General features: G+C 39.6%; 1 protein-coding gene across 1 annotated transcript; it reads right to left on the reverse strand.

Moving 5' to 3' along the window:
* Window positions 1-4,217: 4,217 nt before the first annotated feature.
* Window positions 4,218-17,075, reverse strand: LOC119512654 (sulfotransferase 1C4-like). Its single transcript, XM_037807462.1, has 7 exons — window positions 16,657-17,075; window positions 13,026-13,151; window positions 12,426-12,523; window positions 9,417-9,543; window positions 9,091-9,185; window positions 6,530-6,710; window positions 4,218-5,597 (listed from the first exon to the last, which is right to left on the reverse strand). The coding sequence occupies exons 1-7, from the start codon at window positions 16,823-16,825 to the stop codon at window positions 5,485-5,487; spliced, it is 909 nt and encodes a 302-aa protein (XP_037663390.1). The 5' UTR covers window positions 16,826-17,075; the 3' UTR covers window positions 4,218-5,484.
* Window positions 17,076-21,056: the final 3,981 nt, after the last annotated feature.

The raw sequence follows: 21,056 nt of genomic DNA on the forward strand, positions 1-21,056 counted from the left end.
GAATGAAATTAAGTTTAGCTTTCACACAGGACAGGTGTGCCTTGCAGGGTGGGGCAGTTAAGGAACTGGCAGAAGGTTAAAAAGACAAACTGTAATCCACAGTCAGTCCCCCTGCTTATCCACCCACTATCCTCATAGCCTCATAACTTGTTACCAAACTAGCCCAGACTGGCTCTAAAGAGGCCTGGGCATAACCATTATAGTCAGGGGTGGGAATTTTTTCCAACCATTCCTAATGTTGCAAATTTGCTCGGGAAATGTATTTCAAATGTTTCCAATTTGGATGGGCTGCATGTTTCAAATTTGCACAGGCTGGTTAGGCTTGTTGAATAGAATGGAACCTCTGAAGTATCCAGCCAATGGAGAAACAGGGGAGGGACTTGTGGTTAGGTGTAGGAAATAAATACTGCTGGGTCTATTGTTCTGCGGGCCAACCCCCACATTTGGTTGGGTACCCGTTCCTGCAAGACCGTAAATAAATTATTTTCTTCTCCACAATCGGGTGAGCGTTATTCCTTTTTAGGAATAGTGCTTGTTTCTCACAGGTGAGAGGGACATGCGGCCACTCTTGCAAAGAAAGAGGTGAGGGCTGAGAGATCCCAATATTCTGGGGCAATCTGCTTTTATAGATTTTTGTTCCTTTTGTAATTTTTATTAACTATTTTACTACCCTCCCCTTTTCTCTTCTTCGTGGATGCTTGACTGTAAATGATTCATGCAGGAGGGGTCAGGTGCCACCCCCCACACGCCCCCCCCACCCTACCCCCGTGATGTTTATTGCTCTTCTTCTCAGAGTTGTCGTTCTCCTTGAGGCCCGAGCACTTCTTGGAATTTGCCCTTGCTTATCCAGCCACCGCCCTAATTTTAATCCTACCTCAATAATGATAATGCCAATAAAGGCTATTTTCATGGTTATAAGTGGTTTATCTCAGCAACATATTTAATACGGTTTATAGTCCGAATATATAAAAATGAAAATATCATTTTCCTAAGGCTGGGGCAGGAACAGGTCACTCTGACTTGGGGGGGGTGGTGCAGGAAGGACTAGAATAACACGTGAACAATTACATTTTGCTCTTTTTGTGAGACTAAGAGCCTCTCACTTTCTGCCTGCTTGCATAAAGTTACATTTTAAGGTCAATTTACTCTTTTTCCTCTTTTCTGGCTTATAAAGATAATAGATTAAACATTAACTGCCTAGGTCAGGCAGACTGCTATGCACCAAAGATCTGCAGGCCTGTTTTGCTTAGGCCACGGGTTGCCACAGCATCTCATATCTTACTTTAACGTATGTCTTGGGAATTTTCATCTACCTTCTAATTTCCTATTTATTGGTGATGTTTCTAAACCTAGAATGAGTTTTTATTTCTCCAACATTGGATTTGTTTGAATCAGTATGACATGCTATTTTTTTAAAGTTATGTTCCTATAGTCACACCAAATCTCTTTTTAACATTGCTAACGACTATGAATTCTTTTTTGAGTATCTTTTACATAGAATTATCATACTGCTATTTTATTGTGTTAGTTTATTTGCATCTCTACACTGCACCCTAATTTTCTTTAACATTTTCTTGGTATAAGTCCAGACCTCCTCTGCAAGGGCCAAAGTTATTGCTCAGGTGTGACAAAGCATAGAGAGTGTGCCTTGTATTCACAGACTCAGTGTATCAGAAAGTTTCCAAATCTAAGTGCATTATTGCAGTTCTATGTTGAAATGGAAATGATCTTGAATTGAAGCTAGAATGAAATACGCTAACTACCAGTTTCCAAAGATTGGAAGAGAGAGGCCAAGTGAAGGCTAATTCCAGTTGACATAATTGTTGTTGGGGCTGGGCTAAGTAATCAAAACACAGGGAGTGGTTTTGCCTGTCGGGAGGTGGTTTAGAGGACGGTAACTGGCCACAACCTGAGTGCAAGGTCAAAAGTCCCTGAGCCATGGGTTGAACTCAACATCCACTCACCCCTGAGTTGTAAGTGTCCATGGGTCCTATCGCAGGTAGCAGGGCAGAGCCTGGACTTTGGAATCTGGGAGAGTGTTGCTATGAGCATCAGCTGGGAATTGTAACACAGACACAGAAGGTGCCGACATCCAGATTAGGTTCTTTCAGATCCCTGCCATACCCAATTCTAGGGAGAGCCTTAGATACATAGGACACTTGGGACCCAGGTATAGAGGACAGATTACAGACTGGACACATACAGTGGCACTTAGCAGGCACTTAGTATAGGCTCTGTCTTCCTCAGAGAATTTAGACAGTGGAAATAGTGTTGCCCTTAAGTAGAACTATTTGTAAGCTTCACTTGATTTTGGGTGGGAATGGCCAACATCTTGCCAGTCTGGATTCTCATGGGCTCAGAGATGGGGTAGGGCAACCCAGTTAGCCAGTGATCATGATGGACAACTGTGGTGAAACTGTAACAGGGACAAGGAGGAATAGGTTCTGCTGTAAATAACTAAAAACCCAGGATTTAGAACTACTAGAACTGTGTTTGAAATTGGATTCCAACAGTTCCCGGGTATGTGAATTTGTGCAGTTTACCTAATATCCCTGAAATTTAGTTTTAAGTTTTTCATTTGTGAAATGAGGATAATAATATCAAACTCAAAAGATTATTGTTAGTTAAAAAGTCTTGTCTGGTAGAACTTTTTCTGATGCTGGAAATGTTGGTGCTACGGATCACTTGATGTTTGGCTAGTACAAATTTAATTGTTTTAGGTTTAACATTTTTACCAAATTATTTTTAAATTATTGTGGTAAAAATATACCAAACATAAAAATAATTTCAACTAACTTAGATGTACAATTCTGTGACATGAAGTATACCAACAATGTTGTATAACTTTCACCACTATGTATTTCCAGTATGTATCATCATCCCAAATGAACTCATGCCTGTAAGCATCAACTCCCCATTTTCCCCTCCCCTGTGACCCTGGTAACAACTATTCTACTTTCTTCCCCTATGAATTTGCTCATTCTAAGTATTTCATATGAAAGAAATCAAACAATATTTGCCTTTTGTGTCTAGCTTATTTTACTCAACACGATGCCTTCAAGTTTCATCCATGTTGTAGCATGTTATCAGAACTTCATTCCTTTTTATGGCTGAATAATATTCCACTTTGTGTGTCTACCACATTTTGTTTATCCATTAATCCATTGATGGACACTTGGGTTGCTCCCACCTTTTGCTTATTGTAAATAATGCTGCTGTGAACATTGGTGTACAGATATATGTTCAAATCCCTGCTTTCAGTTCCTTTGGGTATATAACTAGAAGTGGAATTGCTGAGTCATATGGCAATTCTATAAATTTAACTTTCTGAGGAGTTGAAAATCTGTTTCACAGAGGCTGCACAATTTTACATTACCACTAACAGTTTGTGTAAGCGTTCCTATTTCTCAGCATCCTCACCAACACATTTTTTCTTGGATGTGAGGTGGTATCTCTTTATAATTTTGATTTGCATTTCCCTAGTGGCTATGATATTGAGTATCTTTTCATGTGCTACAGGCCATTTCTGTATCTTCTTCAGTGAAATGTCTACTCAAATCCTTTGGGTTGTTTTTCTTTTTGTTATTGACTTGTTGGAGTTCTTTTTATATTCTGGATATTGAACCCCCATCAGATATGATTTCCAAATATTTTCTCCCATTCTGTCATGTGGTTGGGGGGATGGGGTGTAGTAACTGCTCTAGGGAAGGTGAAATTCACTGATATTTCCCAGCCTTTTAATCTCGTTCTTCCCTGGATGCTGCAAGTGTTCCATTAGACTCTAGAGTTCCAAAATAGTTGATTCAGACAGATCCTGCCAGTTCAATAGTTGTTTTGGTGGAGGGAACTGGAACTTTCTATACCACCATCTTTCCATAATCCTCTGTTATTGAATTTTAATTAATTAAAGAGGTAATCCTCTATTTAATTTTAATTAATTAAAATATAAATTTAAGTAGCCACATGTGGCTAGTAGTTACTGCATTAGATAGCTCAGCTAGAGATGATGGCATATTTATTAGAGACTATCTACTTGGAATATAGAAATTTAGCTTTTTAGAATTTCCTTGACTGAAATGTTCTCTTGGTTCAGTTACTTGTTTTTGAGCATGTTATATCCTGATGGGTACATGATGAAGTATACACTAAGGTCCCTATCTTGGGGAAAAGAATCAAATTCAGTTTTAAATAAGCACAAGAAATACAAAATAGAAATATAATAGATGTTGCAATATACTTTAATCTTAATCATAAAAGAATTATACCAAGTGCCGGAGACTTCAGAAGAGCAAGTGATCTCTTTGGGTTGCAATATTTGGAGGAGGAATGGGAGGGGTTTGAGCTGGTTATTGAGGCATGTTATACGTTTTGGATAGGTAGAAAGAAAAAGGGAAAGTATTTCAGGTGGAGGCAAGGTGTAAACAAAACTAGAAGGGTAGGAACCTGTAAGTTGTGATCAGGGCCCCGTGAGTAGGCTGATTTGCTGAAATAGGGAGATGGTTTGGAGGATGAAATCAAGCTGGAAAGGAAAATTGGACTCAGATGGTTATCACTGCCTTTGAATTCATGGCTAAAAAGCTTGGAATTTATCCTTCAGGTAGTGAAAATTCAGAATCATCAAAGGATTTGAACTAAAGAGCGACATAATCAGAGTCTTATTTTAGGAAAATAATCTTGTGTGATGAACTGGAAAATGAGTTAGGAAGCTATTATACTAGTCTAGGGAAGGGGTAAAAAATTTTTGAACCAGGAGGGTGGCTATAGAAATAGAAAGGAAAACAATGGTTTGATGGAAGTAAGAAACTTCATATAGAGATAAAACTGATGCTGCTGACAAATTAGAATATGATTGTAGAGGCATTGGAGGGGGTGTGTCAAAAGATGACTTCAGGCTTCCATCTTTGGTTGTCTGGAAAAATATTCCTCTACTATAAATAGAGAAAAAGGAAATACACGATTGGATCCTAGCATTAGCTGAGGGTGGGACAATGAGTCTAGTTAGATGTATTACACTAAAAATTCTAAAGTGAATTGGAAGATTTCATGGGGAAACTGAGTCACTTGATGGTTACTTGACTACTGAGAAATTTCTGAAAGAAATAGTTCCTATTTTCACATTTAGTGCTTTATTTAAAATGTATCTTGAACTATGGCTAATGTGTAAACTTTAATGTATTCTTATGTGAGGACTGAAGCATTTTTAATAGGTTAACAAGCACATGGTTTGTAGAAAACTTAAATATAGTGATGATTATCAGTTATACCACAATTGTAACTAGAACTTTATTGAACCTCTTTCCCTACACTTTGCCACCCTCACTCCTACCATTTTGTGCCCAACCTCTGCTATCTTTATCACTTTTTCTGTTAGTAGAGTGAGCAAGAGCAAAAACAGTAAAAAACTAGTCTGAGAACCTGAATCAGTATCATTTGGTCTGGGTAATAAACTTTTCAAATACATGTTTAGTCCTTTTTTGTTCCTTACTAGAACTGGAAGCGGAAAGTTAGACTGGTATCGGCCATTTTTTTCTTGTAGTCTTCATCAAATCTTTCATTCTGAGCCACAGTGAAGTAGTTCTTCCAATCTCCCACTGACCCTGTGACACAAGCATGTGGGAGAGAGTCAGTACTGTTGAAGGAATTACTATTTCTCTATTCTCCTGTTTCTATATGATGATTTCTTCTCCACTTTCTAGAAGGGGCAGTATTGGATAAAACATTTATCTTGCCGTCCTGTTACTTTTTTATTACAGAGGAAAGAATAATTTCTTGTCTGATTTTTGAGACAGGGAGAGCCTGTTAACCCACTGATCCACGTTAGGCTATGAGATCATTGCGTTAGAACAGCAGGCCTGGTGGACACACTTATCTTTATCTCTTTCCCTCTTGTACATCAAAGCATGGTGGACACCTGTGCTTGTAGCTTCCATGCTGTAAGCAGATCCAGAAGGGCCTGTTTCTGAAAGGTCTCAAGGTACAGTTTTTAGGAAGGAAGGATCCCCCAAATTCTTCAAATGAAATCCCTCCAACAATTCCATTACCTTCCCGATTTATTTTTTCCCACAGTTCTTTTTATCATTTATCCTCTTATGTATTTTCCTGGTTTATGCTGTTTATGGCTAGAATATAATTTCCACAAGAGCATGAGTTATTGTTTGTTTTGTTCACTAATGTGTGTCTAAAACAGTGCCTGACACACAGTAATCCCTCAATAAATATTTGTGGAATGAATGAATCTAAGTGATAGCACTGAGTCCTCTATAAAATGGATTCTTTGCCTCATTTGACTTAGTTCTGTATATTTTCACCTCATCAGCCAGACCTCTGGGAAGAAGGTGAGGATAAGTCGTTGGATTTAGAACCAAATCTCACCCTGAGACTAATTAAACATTGTTTTTATTTCATTAATAGTTTCTTAAATACTTTTTCCAGAATCATTCATTAAAGATCTTATTTTTCCCAGCCACAGAAAAGTTGTGAAATATGACACAAGTCTTTTAGGATTATGATAAAAGAAAACATAAAAAACCTTTTCTCATGAATGGAGAAATGGAGTGGTCCATGACTTCAGGAGGAATCGATGTATAGTTTGCCATTGGATTACACTTCATTACATCAAATGAAGTGTGATGGGCAATTTTATCTAGAACTTCATCATCTAAGTTCTTTCCAATAAATTCTGCAATCTTCTGAATCTCATGCTTTGGGTTCTATGATCAGAGTAAAAAGAAAAGTAAGGATTTTATATAAAATAAAGAACTAGTATAAAGAGAATATTGAAATAGATTAATGATGGTCATCAGTACATGTGTCATGAGTTAAAATTTAAAATGTCTTAAAAATGCTCAACTTTCCAAATATGACTAATTTTGACATGGTGACCTGTATTTTCTTTTTATTTGTTTATTAATTATTATTCATTTCTTTCTCTAATGTGTAAGCATCAACTGGGCAGTGTTAGTGGACCATTCGCCAGCCACTGTGTGCCACTCTGTTGGAAAGGAATGTGTCAAGGATAATGTCCAAAGGCACTGTTCAAATTAGTTATGGGAGGGGTCTTGTTCAGCTAAATGTCAAATAGGGAGATTTCATATACTAATGATAAAATCAAAAACATTCCAGAAGCATAGGGGCAGAAGATTTAAGACCTGGCCAAAAGAAGACTGTCTACTGTTTCTGACATTGATGAGATCTCCAAGCCATTGTAGTGGCGGCAGGAGGTGGTGCCAGGAGGGGTATAGAGGGTGTTTCTGAATGTCCCAAGAGACACCAATGGCTAATAACTATGTTCCTCATTTGGCCCGGTGATTAGGTTTCTCCTCTGAGAGGAGTTCAAGTCCATTGTTTCCTCATTAGAGGGACATACAAGTCTGCAAAGCTCTGGCTGTGGGAAGTTCCCTATTTCTAGGGGGAGATGTGTGAGAGAGAAAGTAGAAAGTCTTACATGCCAACTGTGTCTATAATTGGGCTTCTGTTTTAAAAGCTGAATGTCAAAAGTGCTTAATTTAATTGCCCTCACACAGACTGAGGTGGGGGGATATTAGGAATCAGAGAGTGCTGAGAACTGTGAACTTGGTGGGAAAATTCCACAACATGATATGCAGGAGGACTTTCCAGAACATGATAACAAAAATATTTAAAGGGGTTTCAGAGACTCTGATATTAGACTCCCTATCACAACAAAGTTTCTTCCTGACATTTGTAATACAGTGGGATCTACCCCAACGAAAGAGTCCATTCCCAGGACCTATCCTCTCTTTCATACTGCTATGATCCATATGGTAGGATAAAACCTACATGGAATTTTCCTATTCTAAGTTTAATAGTACCCTTCTTCTATGATCCCCTCAGTTTGGCACACCTAGTCATAAAAGATAAAGCTCTTTCCTTATAATGTAAACTCCCCACCATAATATTCCTTAATTGAGAATCTATATCTGGAATTCTTTGATTAAATAACTCTCTGAACTAAAGTAGCCCATATAACTGAAATATATTTCCTCAGGGTATGGGCAATGAGAGCCTCCTTTTGTATGGTTTCCTGTCATTTAGTTTTTTCATGCCCTCTGTAGAGTTCCAATACTATTTTACCAAGTGAACACAAAAAAGGAGGGAATTTTATACTGAAAACCTGATTGGTTATTCTGATAGCTCTTTAACTGTGGTTCTAATCTTGGAAATGTAATAACTTTCTTGTTTAAGAGAAAGATATAAAAATGATTCTGTGTTTTCCACTTTTTGATATTTTGTAAAAACTCCTGGTTAAGGCACAGCAGTGATTGAACCTTAGAGAAATGCATCTAAACATCAATCTGCAGACAGATCACCTGGGAATCTTGTTAAAATGCAGATTCTGATTTAGGAGGATTGCAGTTGCTCTTGAGAGTCCATGCAACTCCTCTGTGAACCATCTTTGAAGTACCAAGGATTTCCATTATAAATTCAAGTACGGACCCTGAAATTCTTTGTAGACTTGTTTCGCGGAGTCAAAGAAAGTAGCTGAGTGGATTACCATTTACAATGAACTCCCATGAACATCATCTCATTTAGTACTCTCAACAGATCTTGGGAGAGGATATATTATTTTCTCCATCTTGCATTTAAGGAAGCTAAGACTATAATATCTTAGGTGTCTTTACCAAGAATAATTGACAGTAGGTGTTAAAGTCCTGGCTTAAATCTAAGAATTTTGACTCTAAATTATTAGTATTTTCCATTATGCCATCATTTCTGAAATTGTTTCTTGAAACTATGATGTTCCTCAAGTGCTCTTAAAAAAAACCCAAAAACCTTCTAAACTGAATTTTAAAATACACATGCAAGGAAAATAAGTTTCATCTGTATTTTGCAGTAGTCTTCTGATTGTGGAAAGGTGCACCATACCCCAGAGCACCAGGAGGTTGTGAGATCATGCAATGCATAAACTTGTGATGTTCCATGTATATTTCTATGAATGGGCAACTTTAGCCAACAAAAAGTAGCAATTTTCTGTTCTCTGCTTCATTCCATGAGTCCCTGATGGAGTCAATCCACTGTGATTTAAATGTTTTATGGTCAAATGGGATCACTTTAGACAATACTGCCTCTCACCTTCTTCATGTCCTCATAGAAGAGGTAGAGAATGCGGTGGTAGACTTTGGCCTCCCACCATCCTTTCACATGGTCATGCCACAAACCCCAGCACACTGGAACAAGGATGAAAAAACAGGGTAATAAGTCCTGTAAATGCAACCAACCCAAATATTCCACTGACAGGAGAATTTCTGGAAAGGAGGAGAGTGTCATGTTGGTGATTCCTTCATATTAACGAGGCAAGCCCCAGCTGCTCTAAAAAAATGATTATTTTTTTAGATAATAGAAAATGATTATGTTTGAGAATTTTGAGAAAGAAAGGAAACAAAGCTGAATTCTCTCACCTTTACCAGACAGGAAACTCTCAAAGTATTCTTCCCAGATTCCAGGAGCAGGAAGTGCTTTATTCATCCTTTGGAAATGGTAGTAGGATACCATATTGTCCTTGGGATTTCTTGCTATATAAATTATCTGGGAATGGTGGGAGGAGGGTAAGAAGCAAAAACAGGATTAGAACTGTGCCAGTTTGAGTGTATTGTGTCCCCCAAATGCCATTATCTTTGTAGTCTTGTGTGGGGCAGAAGTTTTGGTGATGGTTGGATTTGCTTGGAATGTGCCCCACCCAGCTGTGGGCAATGATTCTGATGAGATGTTCCCATGGAGGCGTGGCCCCGCCCATTCAGGGTGGGCCCTTATCGGTGGAGCTATATAAATGAGCTGACTCGGGGGGGGGGGGGGGGGGGGAAGAGAGTGCCGCGGGGAGTGATGTTTTGAAGAGAAGCAAGCTTGCTGGAGAGGAACGTCCTGGGAGAAAGCCGTTTTGAGGCCGGAGCTTTGGAGCAGATGCCAGCTGCCTTCCTAGCTAACAGAGGTTTTCCGGAGGCCATTGGCCATCCTCCGGTGAGGGTACCCGATTGCTGATGTGTTGCCTTGGACGCTTTGTGGCCTTAAGACTGTAACTGTGTAGCGAAATAAATCCCCGTTTTATAAAAGCCAATCCATCTCTGGTGTTTTGCATTCTGCAGCATTAGCAAACTAGGACAGATTTTGGTACCAGAGAAGTGGGGTGCTTTTGCTGCTGAGTCTGCAAATACCAAACATGTTGGAACGGCTTTTTAAGTGGATAAGGGGAAGATTCTGGAAGAATTGTGAGGAGCGTGATAGAAAAGGCCAAAACTGCTTTAAAGAGACTGTTTGTGGAAATATGGACTCTAAAGATACTTCTGATGAGGACTTGAGCAGAAATGATGAATGTGTTGTTGCAAACTGGAAGAAAGGTGATCCTTGTTTTAAAGTGGCACAAAATTTGGCAAAAGTGAGTCCTGGTGTCAGATGGAAGGAAGAATTTAAAAGTGACAACCTGGAATACTTAGCTGAGGAGATCTCCAGACTATCTGTGGAGGATATACCCTGGCTTCTCCTTGCAGCTTATAGTAAAATGCGAGTGGAGAGAGATAAACTTAGAACTGAACTCTTGGGTTCAAAGAAACCAGAAGCTGATGGCTTAGAAAATTACGAGCTTCCAGGGGGTGGAATCCCAGAGGCTACAGCCCAACGTGAGGATGTAACCAAACACAAAACCCAGCCGCCATTTCAGTACAAGCCAAGATTGGAGATGGAATTATCCAGAAAGGATTTGTGGAAAGTCCTATTGTCTGATGGCTTTGACCCCTGTGTGCTTCATGCAAAGCCAACAGAATTTTTGCGAGATCTTTATAGACAGAGCCATTGCCGGTCTGGACTGGAGGAGACAGACAAGGAAAAAATTAAAGGAAAAATTTCTTCAAAGACAGAGCCATGGAGGTTGAGGTCTGGAGTCAGGAGGTCTAGGGCTGAGAGAGCGGAGCAGCCCACACGCAGGGAAAGGGTGAGTTTGCCCTGGAGGTCGAGGGCAGGCCTTCCGCCTCGTTGCTCAGGAAATGTCCTGCCACCCCAAGCCCCAAAGAGGGTGGAGCACATTCCCAGGGAATTGGGGAGAGCCTGGCTGCCACCACACTGTTCTGAAGGGGTTGAGCGTGTGTCCCGGAGATGGAAGGGAATCCGGGAGCTGCCCCGATGTTTGAGGAGGGTGGGGCCGAGAAGGTGGTCTCCCCAATGTGTGGATATATTGGAGCACTCACCTAAGTGTTTGGAGAGGAAAGGGCTGCCGAAAAGGCCCTTAGGAAGGGTTAGGCTCCCGCTCTCTCAAGCCCCAAGGATGCAGCGTTGTTTTGTTAATGACTCTCAGACTTTGAAATCTAATGGAGTTTGTCCTGCAGGTTTTAGGAACTGTTTTGCTCCTGTTAACCCTGTTTTCCTTACTGTTTCTCCTTATGGCAATGGAAATGTTTATCCTATGAATGTCTCTCCTTTGTATATTGGAAGCACATAACTTGTTCTAGGTTCACAGATCCACAGCTAGAGGGGAATTATGCCTTAGAACTGACCAAGCCTAAACTGATTTTGATGGGATTTTGTACTTAACTTTTGTTACTGAAATGATTTAAGTTTTTGTGAAATGAATGTATTTTGTATTTGGAAAGATAATGCCATTTTGGGTTCCAGGGGGTGGAATGTGCCAGTTTGAGTGTATTGTGTCCCCCAAATGCCATTATCTTTGTAGTCTTGTGTGGGGCAGAAGTTTTGGTGATGGTTGGATTTGCTTGGAATGTGCCCCACCCAGCTGTGGGCAATGATTCTGATGAGATGTTCCCATGGAGGCGTGGCCCCGCCCATTCAGGGTGGGCCCTTATCGGTGGAGCTATATAAATGAGCTGACTGGGGGGGTGGGGAAGAGAGTGCAGCTGGGAGTGATGTTTTGAAGAGAAGCAAGCTTGCTGGAGAGGAACGTCCTGGGAGAAAGCCGTTTTGAGGCCGGAGCTTTGAAGCAGATGCCAGCTGCCTTCCTAGCTAACAGAGGTTTTCCGGAGGCCATTGGCCATCCTCCGGTGAGGGTACCCGATTGCTGATGTGTTGCCTTGGACGCTTTGTGGCCTTAAGACTGTAACTGTGTAGCGAAATAAATCCCCGTTTTATAAAAGCCAATCCATCTCTGGTGTTTTGCATTCTGCAGCATTAGCAAATTAGGACAAGAACTATATATAGTTATTATCCAGATGAGTCATATTAGGGTGTATACATTTGATACAGATGTGTTTTTTTTTTTTGTTTTTGTTTTTTTTGCTGCTGCATTCTTGTGACCCTAGCATTTATGAAAGGTGAAAAGGATTCATATTAATTTGCATATTGATTAATGTAAAGATCTAGACTAGGTGTTTTTTTTTCTTTCCTTTAACATCAAGTGAAGTATTTTAAGAGGAAATTGATGGAGACCACTCTAAGGAGTATAACTTTGAATTCCTTTTGCTTTTTACCTTACAATTTTTCTCTAGGAAGGATGGAGGCAGCAGATGGATGGGAAGGTGGGTTTTCAGGGTCCGGGGTGAGGGCATCGCATTAGCTTGTTCCAAACCTGCAAAATTGATTTTTGATCATTTTCTGCTATTTTTCTCTATTTGCTTCACACTCTTGATTTTTCCATTATTACTTCTTTAGGAACAATTCAAGAGATGCAAGAGCCCTATAACTGTGTAAATCTGATCTGAGAGACTATGTCTAGCCTATGAAGAAATTTTTGGGTTAGAGCCATTCCTAATAATATCAACCAACTAACCAACCAACCAACCAACCAAATAAAAACCTAAAAACCCAAATTCTTCCAAAATGAAAGAATCCTGTTTGGACTCATCCTTGTGAAATAAAATTAATCTCTAACTGAAGGGGACAAATTTAACTTTTACAAAAACAGGAATTCCATTTGAAAATATCTATAGTATAGAAATGGCCAGAAACATAAAAGGCCATCAGATTCATCAATAACTTTTGAATGCCTAGAAACTTGAGAGGCCTCTTTGTTAGTATATGTCGTAAGTGTCTGATCAGGATTGAATCAGATGTGGTCATTCATTACTCACCAGATCCTATAGATGGAATTATCCATTCAATGAAAGGAATTCGTACATGAGTAGGTGCTCGTTTACTTTTCTCAACATCACCTTCGTTTTGTATTAAGTCCACTATCTCCTGAGTCCATGTTGTTCCTTATTCCACATGTAACATGAGGACACATAGACATTTAGTATACTACATTCCTTAAAATATGAACAAATACTAGTTACTACCTCTAGGGGAATTTTAAAGCTGGTTTATATAGAATTCAGAAAACATCATTCTTTTTTTAAAAAATTTAGTTGTTTTGAGATATAGTCACATACCATACAATCATTCACAGTATACTATCAATTGTTCACAGTATCATCATATAGTTGCGCATTCATCATCACAATCAATTTCTAAACATTTTCATTGCTCCAAAAAAGATAAAAATAAGAATAAAAATAAAAGTATAAAAGAACACCCCAAACATTCCATCCCCCCATCCCACATTATTTTTCATTTAATTTTTGTCCCCATTTTTCTTTTCATCTGTCCATACATTGGATAAAGGGAGTATGAGCCACAAGGTTTTCATAATCACAAAGTCACACCACGTAAGCTACATAGTTATACAATCATCTTTAAGAATCAAGGTTACTGGGTTGCAGTTTGATAGAGAAAACATCATTCTTTATATCTTGTACTATCATAATTTGAATTTTATAGAACAACTCTAAGTTGGAATAGACATTAAATTGATAAATATACAGTATATTATTGTTTTTCTGTCACAGCCATTAATATGGGTTGCCCTACTATTGATGTAGATGCATTGTCCTTAGGAAAGGCAGAAAGAAAGGATTTGAAGTTCTTCCTCACCAGACTATGAGCTCCTGGAGAGTAATAACTATGTGATTTTCATATTCTCTGTTTCTTAAGCACATAGCATAGGGCTGTTACATTGAAAGCATATATGTTGGCTGAATGAATGGATGATTAGTGCCAGGGCTTGATATTAGGCAATTACCACTCATTCAGTATTCATTAGTACCCTATTCTCTGTGCCATTACTAGATGCCCTTGCTGTCCAGGTTCTGAACACTATTTAGATTCTGCCAATGAGATCTATGAGCCTGACATTTGGAAGGCAGAGGGAGGTACCCAAAGTAGTGGCAGCTGATGGTAACTCCAATAGACATAAATTTTTGCAGAGGCCATTCCACATTCCACTGCCCAGTGCCCTAAACCCAAGAAGCTGCATATCCACTGCCATCACTGCCACAGGAAGGAGGGCCTCTGTGTCCCACTTTCAATATGTTTCTGTGTCCTGACTTGAATCCTGACTGACGTAGTGCCTTACCCATCGAAATCTTTATCCTTCAATAGAGATCTGTTATCCAAGACTTTCTAACAAAATCAATGTTAAAAGAATGCTGGATAATTTTAGAATGGCTTTCTGAAATGGTCTTAGTAGTCCTGCTTCCTGGATCTGGGTGATCTTTCTGTATTCTCTGGCATCAACTCTCATTATTGATCCCTTTTCTCATTCTCCCAATGAGAATGTAAATTAAAGATCTACAATAAGGGCATAGGTTGCTTTGCTGGTTTGTATCTTTTATGTATCCCAGAAAAGACTATGTTTTTTTAATCCGTTCTTGTGGGGCAGACCTATTGTGGGTGGGACCTTTTGATTAGGCTATTTCAATTGAGATGTGACCCAGCCCATTCGAGGTGGGTCTTAATCCCCTTGCTGGAGACCTTTATAAGAGGATGAAAGACGTGAAACTCACATTGCTAAGAGAAGCTGAGACAGTTTGGAGAAAGCCACTGAAACCAGAAGCTAAACCTGGGAGAACAGGACCAGCAGACTCCGGCCACGTGCCTCCCTATATGATAGAGGAACCCTGGATGCCATCAGCCTTTCTTCAGAGACATATTATCCTGTTGATGCCTTAATTGGGACATTTGCATGGTCTTAGAACTGTAAATTTGTGAACTAATAACCCCCCATTGTAAAAGCCAATCAATTTCTGTATATTGCATTCCAGCAGCTTTAGCAAACTGAAACAGTTAGAGAACAAGAAATAAGCAAATAATAATTATGGTCCTCATCCTAGATGAGCTGGTTTTCTCTATTTTCTGTTACCAACTACTTTTTCATTACAAGACAGAGGACCAAGGTTTTTTTTTCCATCTACTCAAAGTTAGAGCCATTTTTGCTAGTTTTATGTGTTTACTCTTATTTTTCAGCCATGGGCTAATATTGGGACAGATAGAAGTGTCACCTAGAGGATCAGGGATGAGGTGAATCTTCTCAATTCATCTTTTAGACATCAACCATTCTATGATTTTTTTTTTTTTTTTGCTCATTCACAGAGTATATGGCATTATTCTTTTTAAAAATTTAAATGTTTCTTAGACCATGATTTTTTATCTGTTTCTTCATTTAATAAAAATAACGTTTATTGATATAAAAGGTTTGTGATGATTATTTCGTTAGGTGGCAAGCATTCTACTTGTTTCTATTGTTCAAAACTCTACTAACATCATGAAAACCCTAAGTGAACTAAATCTTAATGCTCACATTTGGCAGATGGAGAAGATTTTTAAACAATATACTGAACTGATAATCAAGTAGAGTTGTGGACTTTAGGGATAAAATTAAACTAGTAAGATGCCATCCTACGCAGTGGTTACTTGTAGAAATTTACATTTAGAAAAATTTAATCCTGAACAAGCGCCTGAGGAGTAAATATAAAAATGATGAACAAAGGAGAGACTAAGGATACTCCACATTCAAGCCTTCCTTGTCTCTTCTGCCTGCCATCTTTTATTAGGATTTTTAAGAGATAAAGAGGCAAGAGGGATTTGAGCATACAGTCTCAAAACATGTTTGATTTAGATTTTGGGTGGTTGTGGGGGAACAGGAGTTATTCACAGGGAGCTTGATTTTGCAAATAGCAAGTGTATATGGATTTTGGGGGGGTGGATCAAATACTGTATTTTTAGTATATTTGTCAATATGCACAAAGATCTGTAGAGAACTATTTTACCCTGCTCATCCCAAAATTTTTATGGTACAGTGGCTGGGCTCAAGTTAGTCTTACTTCTAAGGGCAGTATTATTAAACTGATACAAGGAAGTAGCTTCACAACATTCCTAGAAGGAAGATGGAAATCAAAAGAGTAGTTTTAGGACTCTAAACGATGGCTAAAAGAGGGCTTTTGAGGACTTCTAGGGTGAAATCAGCATTACATAACCAAAGTGCTCCCACTTTTATCTCCAAATCAGCCTCGGAATCCCCTTTCTATCTAATGCTCTCAAAGCAGGCCCTTAACAAGATCTGCAATAAGGGCATAGACTGGGAACAAACAAACAATTCTAGCCCTTTTGCTCTTGGCTGTTTCATTTATTCTCTCCTGGGGAAGTAAAAGATATGTGTATCATATATGAAGTCTTAAATTCTTAAAATTTGTAGGTCATTTTAATATTTTTGTGTTGTTCCTTTCAGTTGCAACAAGTAACTTGTCTTAGTCATATCGCTCTGCCCAGTAAACATTTTCCCACTTAAACCCGGAAGATAAATTTCTTTATTTCATTATGAATACATCTTTCCCACTTACCTTCCTCTCTTCTTTACCACCCCATCCCTTGACCCCTTCCACCTACCTGCTTTAGGGTAGGTAGAAATTAGCAAATCATCAGGCTTGGCTTGGAAGTTCCAGATCTGATCCCAGATATCGCAGGTGGGTGTGGGTTGAAGAATCCCCTCTACGTAGTCCATAGTTAAGCGCTCCATTTCATCAATTTTCAAATCCTTCATCTTGTTTAAGGCCATTAGTGTCAGAAATCAGAATACTGTTCAAGACAAAAAGTTGCCTCCCAGTCAACACAAGGGATACACTCTTTATGTACGTAGAACATGGCAAAACTCAGACCACGAATCCTGTTAGAGGCAGCCTGGAGCTGGCCTGCATACGGGAAAGAATCTAGCCAAAGGCCTGCCGGCTGAAGTTCCAGGGCACTCAGAACTATTGTTTCTGATTCTGTATTCAGGCAGTTTCCGTCAGCCCAGCTTCCAGCCAGGCTGTGACTGTGACGCAACACCAGAGGTATTTACCATCCCCTACTGCTGTTTTCTGTTCTAACCCTGCTTCTCTGCTGTCACTTTAACAAGAGTCAGTGCCACATTATATTTCTCACCTTTGGGTTCATAAAATAATTCACAGACATTTTCATTAGTAGTTTCTTCTGGGAATTTTAAACTAATTAAAAAGTTGCAGGGAAGTTGCCTGTAAAATGACAGATTACAACATAGAATAATTCCCCTGAAAGGCTGAAGGGGAGTTTCTCTGGGCGTTAACAGTGAAATTCTAGATTTTGAACTTTTCAAGCATTAGAAAAGGTCAGTTTTTTTTTAAAGTAAAATAAACAGCGTTCTAATGGATAAAGTTACTGTTCTACAATGTCAGTAGGAGTCTCTTCACATCTATTAAAACATGCAAAAAACCTCGAGGTTTACGTAAAAGAAGATGGTGAATATGTTAGGATGTACAGCCACCCTTTTGATCTTTGTTCTGGGAGTTCACTTCCCACGCTCATGCCAGATTCCTCTGTAAGCCTTGCTTTTTTCCCTAAATGTCTTGGGGTTTATTTAGCCTGCCTTTTTTTTTTTTTTTTTCTTTTTTAACCTCCTTGGAACCATTCCTGGCTCCTGCCTGAGACTTTTTGTTTTCTCCCTGGTTCTACCATACCTTCTTCTCTGCTGACCACCTCTAAAACAAGATCAGATCCATCTTAGTTTTTAAAAGTTAATTATTACAGATTACCCACCCAGCTTTCCTGGGGCTATAGTGCTGCAACAAGTCCTTGATTGTGGCACTAATTTCTGTAATCCCTCCAGGAATCTGGTATTGCTTTTGATTTACTATTTTGCTAGGTAAGGGAAGTTCTAGTGGCTTCCACTTGGCCTTTCCTACCATAATAGCCCCCACTCCACCAGTCAGGGAACCAATGTGGGGATTCTGCCAGTTGCTGAGTATGTTTATTCCAATTATGCATACCGGAACTGGGGAAATAATCACAGAATGGGTCTGGGAACCCACTGGACCCACTGTGAGATACACCTGAACTAAAACTCCATTGATCACCTTACCTCCATAAGCCAACTCTGTCTGGTGGACCAGAGTGATGTTTTGGGTCTCCTGGAATTAATGTCACTTCCAAGCCAATGTCTAATAATCTCCCAAATGTTTGGTCATTTCCTTTTCTCCAGTGCACGGTTACACTGGTAAAAGGCTGTAGGTCTCTTTGGGGAAGGCTGGGAGGAAAATTAACGGTATAAATTTTTGGCAGTGTAACAGGATCCTTCTCCAAGGGGGCCCAGCCTTCCCTTCATATAAAGGGTCTGGGTCTATAAACTGTCTCAAGTGTGGGAATTGATTAAGGGGCCGTGACTCTCTATTTTTGTAATTCAAGTTAGACTTTTGTCCACTTGACCTAGCACTCTTCTGTTTATACAGATCATATAAGAATTTGGTAGACTGCCCATCTGTTTTACTTCTCTGTACTCCATGATCTACTAGTCAACACCATAGGTCTCTGCAAGTCAGACTATTTTTGATTGCTGTTTTGAGTCTGCTGTCCATTGTGGTAGTCTTCTGTGCTTGTTTGAATCTGTCATGTATCCCAGAAAATCTATGTCTTTTTAATCCACTCTTGTGGGGGCAGATCTATTGTTGGGTGGGACCTTTTGATTAGGTTGTTTCCATGAAGATGTAATCCAGCTCATTCAAATTAGGTCTTAAATCCCTTGCTGGAGTCCACTATGAGAGTATAAAAGACAGATGAAACTGAAAGAGCTCAGAGATGCTTAGAGAGAAAACGCCCAGAGGCATTTTGGAGACAGCCATGGAAACCAGAAGCTAAACCTGGGGGAAAGGGACCAGCAGACTCTGGCTGTGTACTTTTCCTATGTGACAGAGGAATCCCAGATGCCATCGGCCTTTCTTCAGAGAAGGTATCATCCTTTTGATGGCCTTATTTTCATGGCCTTAGAACTGGAAATTTGTGAACTAATAAACCCCCATTGTAAAAGCCAATCCATTTCTGGTATATTGCATTCCAGCAGCTTTAGCAAACCAAAACACCACCCCTACCTTTGTCTTTGGTGATTAAGTGCTGGCATTTGGGTTCTGCCAACTGGAGATCTGATTATCCCCACTGTGTTTAAGGATCCAAGTTCATTGACAGCAGTTCCCACTGTCAGTATCTGACCTACAGAGAAAAGTGACTGCATTGCTCTTCAGAGATGATGGAGTTAGTTTCACAAATTTATTCCTCACAGTCCTGGTGAAAGGTATGTTCTTTGGACATTCCTGGGGTGGGTTAGCAAGATTTACAATGCAAATCCTCTCTAGCATTCAAATTTCTCTAAACTTTTGGATTCCCTCATCTACATTATACCAGGGCAGTTCTGGCATTTTGACCTCAGGCAGTGTAGGCCACCTTTTTGTCCATGTTTCAGCCAACCTCCTGAACAGTTAGAACCCTTTCTAACTCCTTGAGCTACAACATTGGATTCAGGATTTCTGCTTAGTGGGCCCATATCAATAAATTCAGCCTGATCCAACTTTATATTTCATCCATCATGATCTCACACACTTAATATCCATTCCCACACATATCCTTTGATTTCTGTCCATATAAATTGGAAAAATCATGCAATTCTTTTGGAATGTTAGTGTACCTCCTCATGGGTCACACTTTGTACCTCAGCAGACCAGGCCACTCCTCTTCAAGTCACTACATATCCAAAGGGGATATTTTCTTACCAGGAAATAGGAAAAAAAGAGAAGCATCTATGGTTGTGGATTACTGAAGCAGCTGACATTAGGAGTGCTGTTAGCCCCAGCATTAGTAGCTTTCAGAGCTCTGGGAAGGTAGTGGTCAGCATTGGCAAAGGAAAGTAGGGATGGAGACTGAGCAGTAGAGACTCTGACTCTTGAGAAAAAGATCCGTAGAAATGAAGTGCGGAGAGGGAACTCCCATTTATTCCTTGCATTCTATGTGCAAGATTCCATGACTACCACAGTGAGAAGATGCAGTCTCTGACTTCAAGGAATCTGCAGTCTAATGCAGACATAGATTTGCAGGCAAACACTTAAGAATATAGTACAATATTTGCTTTAATGGGGTTGTAGACACAATATGGTAGAGCATTGGAGAAGGAGCACTGAAGTCATCATCCTGGAATCAGGAGAGGTCTTACAGAAGAGAAAAACGTTTATCCTGGGGCTTGAAAGATGAACTGGAGTGAGCCAAGTGGACAAGAGAGGCAGGGTGCTATAGGCAGCGTAAGTAGCATGTGAAAAGTCATGGAGAAAGATAAGGTATGTTCAGGGAGCAGGTGGGCAGTATCGCTGGAAGGTAGAGTGTGCAAGGGAAGGAGGAATAGTAAGAACAGGAAAGCAAGTACCAAGTCTGGGAGTTCCTTAGATTCTGTAAAAGTGCTTAAGTTAGATACTGTGTAGATAATGCACAGCTGTTGAAAAATTTTGAGCACAAGCGCAAATGCTCTCACATTTAATCTTTAATTAATTCTATGAGATAGGAAGTTTTCCCTTAATTTACAGATTGGGAAGTGAAGGTTCAGAGAAGTAAAGTTAGGGACTCAATTTCAGAGAGTAAATGGTAAAGTGAGGATCGGTTCCATTTGTGTCTGATTTCAGAGTCCAGGCACTATCCATTTAATAGAGCTCTAATCTGAGGAGGAGGGCTCTGGGAAGAGGCTCCTTTCAAACATGTGCTCTGAACAAAGCATGTCTACTAATAAACAGGTTAGCATTGAGCTGAGAATTCACTGTCTGCAGGAAGTTAAGCCAAGTCATTAAGCCCCATGTTTACACTGTAAACATCTGAAGCTTTAGCATGAAAACTCACAAATAAGGCCCCGAAGACAATTGTATGTTTTGGAAAGATTTGAAACAAAACCCAAAATTGACATGATAACTCCCAGCTATCTGGAATGTTCCTTAGAGTGAATGATTCACTTGAGGAGGTTGCTGTAT

The sequence above is a fragment of the Choloepus didactylus genome, chromosome 17 (assembly GCF_015220235.1).
Source record: "Choloepus didactylus isolate mChoDid1 chromosome 17, mChoDid1.pri, whole genome shotgun sequence".
Taxonomy (NCBI): Eukaryota; Metazoa; Chordata; class Mammalia; order Pilosa; family Megalonychidae; genus Choloepus; species Choloepus didactylus.